Genomic DNA, 11,302 nt, shown 5'->3' on the forward strand with positions numbered 1-11,302 from the left:
TGATATATATCTGTGAAATACACATTTTTAATCCATATACGATATGTATGCAGATAGATATAATATACCGATAAAAAAAATTCTGCTTAAAAAATAAAAAATATAATTGTTGGGAAAAATATGCACGTATTTTTTTTTTGTGGTGATATTTGCCAGATTTAATGAAATTACTTCTATGTGAGAAAATATAAATCTACTCTAGTTATTAAAATCCAGACCGTTGTGGTCGGAGCAGTATGTTAAATAAATTCTGCTGGAAAATCATTGCACCAGCCCTGACGAGAAATGATAAAGGTAAATGGCGTTCCTCCCCAGCAGGAGATTTTTAGGGAGCATTAATATATATCTACTACAGCACCACAACCTCCACATTCTTTTGTTGCTATTTTTTATGCATTAAAATATATTAATAGGTCCGGTTTATTCTTGTTACAATCTTTAAGTTATTTTTGGTCCTTTTGCGTGACTGACGGACATGTAGATACCACGTCCTGCCACTAGGAGGCAGACAAGATCCACGCATCTCAAAAAAAGTTGTGAGCAACAGACAAAAATAAATAAATAAAAACAACACAGACAAATATAAGGTTACGCACTTGGCGAAAATAGTAATTATAAGGGATCTGCTTAGTAAAACAGGGGATTGCGTAAAATAAAGAATTATTATTCATACGCTGGATGGGTGCCGCTGCCTGCGCGTCTTTATGAAAGTCAGCTCCGTGTGATCATGGATGGACCTAATATTCTGGTTTATTTATTATGTAGACGGTCGAGGGCTGGAAACGCCTCTCTTTATTTTTGGGTACAGTTTTTTTATTTATTTGTAGGGGTATAATATGCTTTTAATGGGTCTTTATATGCTCATCAACAGTGTGTATCCTAAACCCTACAGCTGTTGATGTAGAAAAAAAAAAACCAAAAAAGTAGAAAATGGAGCAAAAAACAAAAAACAAAACTTGAAGTCTGGGTTAGGGCGTGAAGTTTATAAACATTAACTACACTTTAGAGTAATTCTCAAAGCAATAAATAAATGTAACTTCACAACAATGGTTGCTATGTGTGCCGCTCCAAACACTCCGCCGAAAGAGAATTCCACCAAGATATTTACAACGGCTTCTCACGGCACCTTATGTCAATCAGCAAAGATCCTAAAGAAAACCTTTTCTGTTTGGTATAGACAAAAAATGTCATGTTTTAAAATGAGATACGGGGGTCTGAGCAGAAGCCGACTGCCTATGCACCTTCAAGTGCCCCCCCAAGTGACAGAAGAGTTTCTCCAACGCAATATTCTGGATTGGGATACATGAATCACATAAAACTCTAGAGGTGTGCGTGTTACATGGCTCTGCGCCCTACGTGACATTATAACGTGACCACACGCGCACCCCGTTGTTACAGCTCATTTGCATACGGGGGTCGTGCAGAATCTATTGCCAGTTATTTCCTTTTCAGGATTCCGCAGGTTAAGAGAAAAACATTTGTTTATCTGTACAAGGTGGACTCTGCCCTTCACACAGCATTCTATAAGTGTAAAAATGTAACCGCCGCGACATAAAATACATTTCATCTCTCGAATGCGGAAGAAGAAGGAGGAACTCGACTTCTTCTTGGGGTTCTGCCTGTCCAGATCGACAAAGACAGGACCAGGAGACAAAGACGTTGGGGTTGTTTTTTAGGACACTATCGGGACACCGTTTGGCCCAAAATGGTTTTCTGTTCTTACTGCGTCCAAACTGAGGTGATCGCCCTTAAAACGTGTCTACACTGCGAGGCTTCCTTGTGTGAGGAGCATCTGAAGATACACAGTAAGTCCACCGACCATGTCCTAATCGAACCCACCACCTCCGTACAGGACTGGAAATGCTCTACCCACCACAAACTCATTGAGTTTTACTGTAACAAGGATGGAGCTTATATCTGCGTGTCTTGCTGTATCATTGGAGACCACAGGGGTCATGCAATGGACCCCCTAAAAGACGCTCTTGAGAAGAGGACGGCGGCGCTTAAAGAGATGGTGGACAATCTGAACTCCGTCGGCGAAGAATCTGAGAAAAGGCTTGAAAATCTGCAAAGAAAAAAGAGAGAAGTCCAGGAAAAAGCAGCCGGTGTTACAGAGAGAGTCGCTGCCCTGTTCAGCGCCATCAGAGAACGTCTGGATGAGCTGGAGAAACAAGCCTTCGGTGAGATCTCCAGACAGGAGGAACTGTCAACGCTTCTGGTCACCGACTGGACCAGGCAGCTCGAAATAAGGAGAGAAGAGCTGTCCAAGAAGACGAACCTCATCGAGGAGCTGAGGAACATCAAAGATCCGTTAGCAGCCCTGAAGAAAAGCTTTAACGTGGAGGAGAAACCCACCGGGTCCCGGAAGAACAGTAGAAGAGATAGAGAAGCCAACTTGGCTTGCTGTCTGAACGAGGCTCCAGTCTCGCTCGTCTTACACCTGGGCCTTCAGAGCCTCGCCGGCCAGCTTCTCCCGCTGAAGGCCGAGCAGCAGTTTCCTGAGCTGAAGCCCTCAGACGTTTTCCTGGACGTGAAGACAGCTCACAAAAAAATAATCGTGTCCAGCGATCTGAAGTCCGCCACTTATTCCGCCGTATCTCAAAAGTATCCAGACGGACCAGAGAGGTTTAAAGCGCGCCAGGTGCTCAACACGTCGGCGTTTACGTCGGGGAGGCATTACTACGAAGTCGACGTCAGCGAGGCGTCGAGTTGGATCGTCGGGGTCGCTTACCAAAGCATAGAAAGAAAAGGCGCCGGAAACAAATCCTTTATCGGATACAACGACAAGTCGTGGGGTCTATTCTTCCAGAATTATCTCGGAATCTCTCACAACAACATCCAGCAAGCCGTGGTCTCGGGGTCTCCGGTGCGGACCGTCGGGGTCTTCCTGGATTACGAGGCGGGTCAGCTCTCCTTCTATCAGCTGGGAGAGCAGATGCTGCATTTACACACATTCACTGCCACCTTCACCGAGCCCCTCTACACGGCGTTCTACATATTTGACAACAGCCGCATACGTATCAGACATTAACCCCTTAATGACAAAGCCCGTACATGTATGGGCTCAAAATGCATTGTTTTCAATGGGTTTAGGGACCGCCCATTGTCCTTAAGGGGTTAAAAAAAATAAGGGTTTGGATCGATCACATTTTTTATACAACCAAGTACACATCAAGGAATTCAAGGTTAGTCTCACAGAAGATAATGCGAATGATGAAGAAATTAACTGAGTTTTGATCCTAAAATGCATAACCTTACATTTATATGCGTTGAAGCCTATCAGCCAGATACCTGTTTAGTTTCACAGTTTGCTCCTGAATCTAAGACGACACCAAGAACTGATTAAGGTTTGAGTCTTTACAACATGAAAAAGGGGCAGACTAGACAGGGGCCGGATGGGGCCGATCTGCTGGCAGATTCTACGTTTCTATTGCCATTAATTACTAAAGTAAAAAGAAACGGACACATACATTAGATGGAAACTCGCTGGCGTAATAATTACTTATTTGTTCTTTATATGTTCTGACTTTGTTCGGTTACCTGCCGAGTGTCACCTTCTCAAAAACTTTAGCAAAGTATATCTTTTACTTCCTGGTGCATAAAACAATTAGACTCCCGCATGACTACCGAAACTCCCAACACGTCACGTTAATATCGGCCCTTTGCGATTTACCTGGGATTAGATTTATTTAATCTACACATTTTCCTCATTTATGTTATTATTTTGTGGAATTATTTTAATTTATACTATTATATACTGTATTTTATAAACCGCTCCCCCCCCTGACCTCCTGTAACCAAAGACCACCAATTGTGGGTTAATCCCATTGTACATCACTGCAGAACACGATGGTGCCATATAAATAAAAATTAATAACAACAACACCACAGATATGATCGGATTTAGTAAATTAAATATGGTGACATATCTGGTACGAAAAAGAAACGCGCCAAATTTATTTTGTCTGAATATAAATATAATTATTATTTAATCACAGTAAGTATTCCGAATGTTCTTTTTAATGACTGGGGTGTCTTCTAATCATATATATCATGTATGGAAAGCACGTTTTATTAAACATATATACAGTATATATTGCTTATGAAATCTAATTATTTTTTATACGTCCGACAGAATCTGAGTGAGTGTGTGTGTGTGTGTATGAATGCGTATGTATAAGGGTGTGTGTGTGTGTATGAATGCGTATGTATAAGGGTGTGTGTGTGTGTATGAATGCGTATGTATAAGGGTGTGTGAGTGAGTATGAATGTGCGTTGGGCAAAGATACTTGGCACGCAACCCATCAGCTGCACAGCAAAACTAAATAACAATAAGGCACAATAGTGATATCCCTACAAACGATGTGGATTATTTTGTCGGAAATGCAATCAAACGTCGAAATTTGAAGACTGCGTGAAAAATATTATATAGCGCAATATTGGAAAGTTTCAATAATTGGTGCCATTCTAGACTGCATTCACATACACACTCATGTATTGGGACACCTGACCGTTACACCAACAGGGACTTTGATGACATCACATTCTAAATACATTATTATGAAGTTGTTCCCCCCTTTGCAGATATAACGGCTTCCACCTATAGGATTTCCACAGGATTTGGGGGAGTTTCTGCGGGATTTTTTGCCCGTTCATCCAGTAGAGCGTTTGTGAGGTCCGGCGCTGATGTTGGATGAGACGCCCGGCTCGCGATCTCCGTTCCGGTTCATCCCAAAGCCGCGTGATGGGGTTGAGGTCGGGGCTTGAGGTCAGGGCTCGGTACGGTGTGCGGAAGAGGACCAAGACATTTCGGACAATGCTTTTAGGGGAAACTCCTCCATTCCAGCGTGTCTGTGCCCCGGCGCACAAAGCAGGATGCTAGGAGAGTATTGCTGCCATCAAGTGGTGTAACATCATCAAACAAACCATGTGCCCCGGCCCTGCTCGGCCCCAGTAATACACATTTATTTTGGGATGGATACGTGTCTTTTCTTCACGTCTGTCATAAGATACGTTTACCCACCAATATCTCCATAAAAAAACAGATGACACTTGGAGGTTTTGATCATAATCCTTATAATAATAATAATTCCAAATATCAGAAAGGAGACGCACGAAGCTCTTTACTGTTCACAGGCATTTACGGGAAGCGCATTAATAGCCGGGACGCATGATACCCGGCAGCAGAAGGGTTAAGTCAAACAAGGCCGCAGACAAAATAAATATACAACCTGTATAAAAATGCCCTCGCTTCCTACGGAGAACGGCAGGAGTTGAGTTACCGTGAGGTAAGCGACAGCCGGTGAGCACAACCCATCCAGCCATACGGTTTAATGGTAACCCAAAGTACCCTGTGCCTCGCTGCCTTTAACCCTGTGGGTACAGGTGGCGTGTTTATTCAGAGCATGCTGCCCTATTTTGCCTCTACATGGGGTAAAAAATATAAGGAGTTCAGACTTTTACACTGGGATTGGGAAAAGGGGCACACACGGGGGGGGGGGGGTTGATAACGTGTATTAATAACCCCAACAGGGCAGTTTTTAAAGGGCTAGCCTTTCATGGCACAGGAGGACCAACTGCCTAAACCGGCAAGTAACGCAGGAGGGACCAGAACACAAATGGCTTAGTTAAGGAGCCGGACAGATACCTGGTTACTTACCGTTCCAGCTGCCGGAACCGGACACTGCACTCCCCCGGCAGTGATTTTCCCATGAGGGGGGGGATATATAGATTTGGTATAATATGAATATAAATATGGGGCAGGGGCTCTTTGTATGATCAACCATAGGGCACGGCCGCATACATGGTTTCATGTCATAGTTACCCAAGGCGACTGTGAAGAAGGGAAGCCAGAGGGCGCAGCAGCGGATAAAGATCTCTCTCTAAGTATATACAAGAAAAACAAACCTATTTACAAAGAAATCCCCCCCCCCCCGGCCCGTTTTACGAGGACGTTAACCTTGGGTTTACAATGTGGGGGTGACTGCTATAGAAAAAGCGGGGGGACTGTCCACAAGCGGCTCAGCTGTATTCACAGGGGTGGCCGCAGCCGGCAGGGCAATGAGAGTTAGACTGCATCCAGTTCATGATGTGCTGGAGGTGTCCTCCGTGACCGCAGCCCTGGCACCAGACAAACAGCCCCTTCACCACGTGGTGGCATACGGCGCACATGCTGGCACACTGCCGGCACCTGCGCGAGAAGAAAGTACACCACGATAAACAAACTGTATCAACGAAAACAAGTTAATGCGACAAAAATCTCTGCTGCCGAGCCCTTTCCCCCGACACAGGGGCTGCTACGCTGCGTAACACAAGACGATGTTCCAACCCACGGTGTGCTCAGGGCCCGTCGTGCTTTACGAAAGCCCAGGCAGTTGGTGCGTATAGATACCACCTATATGTCCCCTGCCTCCCCCCCCAGCAGCCCTCACCGGTCACAGATCCAGCCCTTGTTATTCATGGGTCTTTTGCAGTTGCTGCAGTTGATGTGTAGAGAGGTGGACGCCTGGTTCAGGCAGTTGATGGCGCTGCAGGTACTCAGCTTGATCACTTGGTTGGAAACGTTCCACAGCTTGAAACGCTGGAGAAGGTCGATGTACGACGTGAACCAATGCTCCTGAGGAGAAGAGACACACATATCGCTTTATCTCAACGGTCGCGCTGGAAGAGATGGAAAGTTCTTTGGTATTTAAAGGGTATCAGCATCTCCATGGAGATACGGCACCAACGCCTGAGGCCAAGATGTCTCCTGATATAAACGGGACACACAAGCTTATACACTTATATCATGTGAGCCCAGAAAGTCACATTTATAACACAGCAGATTCTATCCACTAAACTACGGCATTTTAATCCACAAAAGCGGCGCACAAAATTCAGAAAGAATGTCGCTTTTGCTGCCAAACTCTCCCCCAGCACAACATAAAATGATCTAGAAGTTGTCCGCTGCCCCTGCGGTTACCTGCGTTTGCTCATCAATCTCTTTTCGGATCCGGTCCCCAAGTACGATGAGGACGGAAGCGGCCATCTGGACGTTTCCCTGCTCGGCGTAGAAGTGCAGCATGTCGCGCACGGTGCGGTTGAAGAAGTCGGGGGATAGTCTGTTCTCATACAAGGCATGCGAGATGGAGATGAGAGAGAAAGACTCCACTGGGGTCAGCGACACGGTCTCCGCTTCGTTGCCGCTCACGTGGGGGGAATCAGCCTTGTCCTGTAGGTGGTCCAGAGCCGAAGGATTGTCTGTGATCTCGTGGCGCAGGTGGAAGCCTTCTTGAGGAAGAACGTATTCCTGTTCCTCCGCTGGAGGAGGAAGATTACAATTTCACTAAACATAAAGTGGTTGCTTCTAACTACCGGCAAGCGCTTACGCTGAAAGCAGTAAAAGCCAAAGGGCCGGTTAATTTCTCCCATACAGCACAGGGTTTGCCCTGACAGCTTCCAGTACATTAACCGTCACTTCCAACAACGTGACAACGCCAAGGAATTGGAGGCAAAACGCTGAGAAGACCCTCTACCACGGGACTCACTGTGCGGGTGCTCGGGGTCGATCATATAAAACTCATCTTCGTCTCCCTCCACGTCTCCCAGCAGGTAGTCAGCAGGGACGTCGCTGCCTTCTGTCTCCTCGTTATCTGCCCAGAGACGGAGATAGTTAGAACATAAGAAAGGGAAAGCATCAGAGGGAATTTGTACTTAAAATACTAAATATCTACGTTTCAAAAGGTCAGTGAGATGTAATATAAACGTCTCTTTTGTATTATGTGCAACAAAGAACCAAAAACACAGTGAATTTAAAAGAAGCTACAGCAAGGCCAGTTATATTCCCAAACATCGCATGCGCTGGCACGCCAACCAGACCTTTCCGAGAGCGGCGATATACAGATCACTCGGTACCCGCGATCACCAGGAGCTGCGGCATACCCTGGATCCTGACTGCCGCGCTTTTACCTTCATTGTTCATCACTGCGGGATCCATCAGGATGCTGTCTGCGCGGCTGTCTCCTTTGCTGTGTTCGAGGCGAGCCTCGCTGCCCATGCCGGACGGCATCTCTTTAATGTTGAAGCTGTAACACGGGATGGACAGGGTTAAAAGGAACATCACACTCATTCGGGCAATAAAGGGAGTGATGAACGGGCACTCGCCTGTTGAGTAGCGGCAGAGCTGCGCCCCCTTTTCCCATACTGTGATTCAGATTGGTGGCAGGCACGGTACCGGGGCAGCTGTAGATGATCCCAAGCATGGTCCATGTTTGGGCCACCTGGAAAGGAGAGAAGAAACTGCCCGATGAAACCAATCTGTCCCAAAAAAACGCATCACCTTCTTCCAAACCTCTTCAGCTATACGTCCCCAACTCAAAACAACTGGCCGGAGACCACCCAAAAGTAGTAACCTATCCTCCTATTGGAACATGTCATGCTTTCTCCTGTGATATTCAATAATCCCCCCCCCCCCGTGACTCACCTGCCACCTGTTCAGCTCCCGAGCCACTTTGGCATTATGGTCACAGAGCTCTGCCAAAGGTCGGCCTGCCAGAGCATACCTCTCAGCCGTGGCCACGAACCAACCCATGTCATCCCCGCTTGCCTCGAAAACGCTGAGCCAGCTGGAGATGTTTTCAAACTGCTCGGCCGGGTCCGGCTTCCTGAGGAAAAAGATGGGGTGCCGGCGATCGTAGGGCTTGCGGTTGGAGTCGTGCGTAGAAGACGACGAAGAGATGAGGCTCTCTTTGGCTGCAAAAGCCAGATCGCCGAACAGGCCGTAGCAAAGGCCTTCGGGATTGGCGCGGTCGATGGGCCTCCTGGCGTCTCGGAAGATATGTTGGTAAAGAGTGCTGTCTTTGGAGCCGGAGAGCAGGATGTACGGGTCGTGGAGGTGACGCCATACTATGCCCGTGGTGACGTCCTTATGTTCCTCAAAAGTGGCAAAGGGGATAAATGGCCGACGCACGTCCCACACGTAGATGTTGTGATCCACCATCATAGAGCAGGTCCCGATGTGGTACTTTCGCTCAGGGCGCCATTTCACCCGGGCGACTGAGGCAATTGTCTGAACGCAGTGGATTTCTTTAGCGCGATTCGTACTCATATCCCAGACTTTCACCATCTTATCCCGGCCACCGGTGGCCAACCACCCTCTGCAGGAGCGGAGACAAAATACGTCAGAAACAAAGCAATAAGATCAGCAATACTTGTCGTGGGACATGATTTTTTTTTTTTTTTTTTACCTTTCCTCGGGATGCCAGTCGCAACAAAAGACGGGCCCGTTGTGGGCTGTGAACATGCGCTCGCATCTGTCCGGCCTCCGAATGTCCCAGAGCTGAACATTTCCATTCTCAAACGTAGCCGCAAAAGTAAAGTAGTCCCGGATGCTGAACTGCACGTCTCTGACGCTCTCCGACTGACCTGGGAAGCAGAGATGTTTATTACGATAATGTGCAGACCATCTAACCCATCATCACGTGTTAAATGATATATAGAGTGATGGGAGTGATAAAGGGCCATTGGAACACAGGAGTGATGGGAGTGATAAAGGACCATTGGAACCCAGGAGTGATGGGAGTGATAAAGGGCCATTGGAACCCAGGAGTGATGGGAGTGATAAAGGGCCATTGGAACCCAGGAGTGATGGGAGTGATAAAGGGCCATTGGAACACAGGAGTGATGGGAGTGATAAAGGGCCTCTGAATGCCTATGAAGAGATTCCATTAAAAATCAGCCGTTTCCAGCTACAATAGTCAGTTATAACATTAACCCCGTCTGCGCTGGATTTCTCATCCATTTCATTTTAATAACTTTTTCTTTCACAAACAAGGACATTTCTAAGTGACCCCAAACTTTTGAACAGTAGTGACCCGATAGTTGTCCTCTTGCATAAATATTCTGTGATCAGAAGTTATAACCTACACGCTCAGTGAGTGATAGCTGATAATTAAACTCCAAACCCGATCCCTAGCTGCTACATGTTTTCCATCTGCCACACATCACCGGTCCACCGGGAACATTAAACTTTTAGCAAGATTGTGTACAAGGACCCGCTAATTATAAAAATGTCTACAAACCTCCTTAAAGGGTTCAACCAAACAAAATATTCTAAAAAATGAGCACCTCAAAGTAAAAAGAACACTGATCAGAGGTTATTACTGTGATCAGCAAGGGATGCAAATGGTTACTTTTAATATGTAAATTCCTTTATTTACAATGAATAAATTGTACGATTGAAACACTGCCTGTCACTCTCTGTTTCTCAGGAAAACATTGTCACTTTGTCATGTGAGCGTTGCCGATCGCTGTGATTGGTTAAGTCACAGAGATCAGCTGACCCCAAAGCCGATGATCAGATCCAGCCACTCAGGAAACACCGACCACCTTAACTTCATGAAGCGTTAACTCGTCATAAGGTCGCGAAGGGGTTAACCATACAACATTTATACTTCTAATACTATCTCAAATCACCTGAGAAGGTGCTGACCGAGTCCTTTTTGCGCAGGTCGAAGCATTTCATGTAACCATCCTGTGAGCCGCTGAGCAGCATGTAGACCTCGGTGGGGTGGAAACAGACCTTATTCACAGTTCTCTTGTGCTCCGTAAAGAGCTGGTCCTGTTTGTTTCTGGATGGCTTGCCCAAGTTCCATGTCACAACCACGCCATTGGTGGCAGCCGTGGCAAGGAGATTCTCATCCACCTGGTGCCACACCACATCGGCGCAGCTGAAGTTGAGCGAAGGCTTCCGGCCAACCCTCAGATTCAACTTTTCCGCGAAGTGATCCTCCTCCATGGAGTAAATCTTAAAGATGTTGCGTCCGGCGACCACCACCTGCGCCGCGTCTCGGCATACGCTGATGGCATTGGCGGGGGCGTCCAGGTGGCAGAACATTGTCCGGCCTGTAAGGGTGTTGCCCCCCAGGGCCGTGGTAACTCTGGCCATTTTCTCCATGGTGAGTCCCCGGCCACTGGACCCCTTCCAGACTCCGCTGAGGGCCTCCACAAGAGCGGTTCTGCGGACTATTTATTGAAAAAGAAGAACAGCATGCTGGTGAATCGTTCTATCCGCAAAGCCAACGCTCGCCCAGTCCTGTAACAGCCGTCGGAGTGACCGATAAACGAATGCCGACGGGAAACACACACCGGATCCCGACAGGTAACAGATCCTACGACAAAAAAAAGACAATCCTAAGGGTTATTTGTTGTCGTCTTTTTAATGGCAAATCATGCAAGATATGCAGTTTGAATAAATTTGATCTCAGTAACCCAAATACCCTTCAAATAGACACGTCACGTCGTACTCCTGTATGAATAACACTCA

General features: G+C 46.7%; 2 protein-coding genes across 2 annotated transcripts; one reads left to right on the plus strand and one right to left on the minus strand.

Moving 5' to 3' along the window:
* Positions 1-1,705: 1,705 nt before the first annotated feature.
* Positions 1,706-3,031, plus strand: LOC149285698 (E3 ubiquitin-protein ligase TRIM16-like). The gene has a single exon (XM_089494798.1). The coding sequence runs from the start codon at positions 1,706-1,708 to the stop codon at positions 3,029-3,031; it is 1,326 nt and encodes a 441-aa protein (XP_089350924.1).
* Positions 3,032-6,021: 2,990 nt separating this feature from the next.
* LOC149285699 (GATOR2 complex protein WDR24) lies at positions 6,022-10,933 on the minus strand. Its single transcript, XM_089495045.1, has 9 exons — positions 10,453-10,933; positions 9,225-9,402; positions 8,462-9,134; positions 8,143-8,258; positions 7,948-8,063; positions 7,527-7,631; positions 6,962-7,299; positions 6,432-6,616; positions 6,022-6,190 (listed from the first exon to the last, which is right to left on the minus strand). Exons 1-9 carry the CDS (start codon positions 10,931-10,933, stop codon positions 6,022-6,024), a joined length of 2,361 nt encoding a protein of 786 aa, XP_089351171.1.
* Positions 10,934-11,302: the final 369 nt, after the last annotated feature.

Source organism: Sceloporus occidentalis, unplaced genomic scaffold (genome assembly GCF_023333645.1).
Source record: "Sceloporus occidentalis isolate IW3139 unplaced genomic scaffold, rSceOcc1.0.p SCAF_76, whole genome shotgun sequence".
Classification (NCBI taxonomy): Eukaryota; Metazoa; Chordata; class Lepidosauria; order Squamata; family Phrynosomatidae; genus Sceloporus; species Sceloporus occidentalis.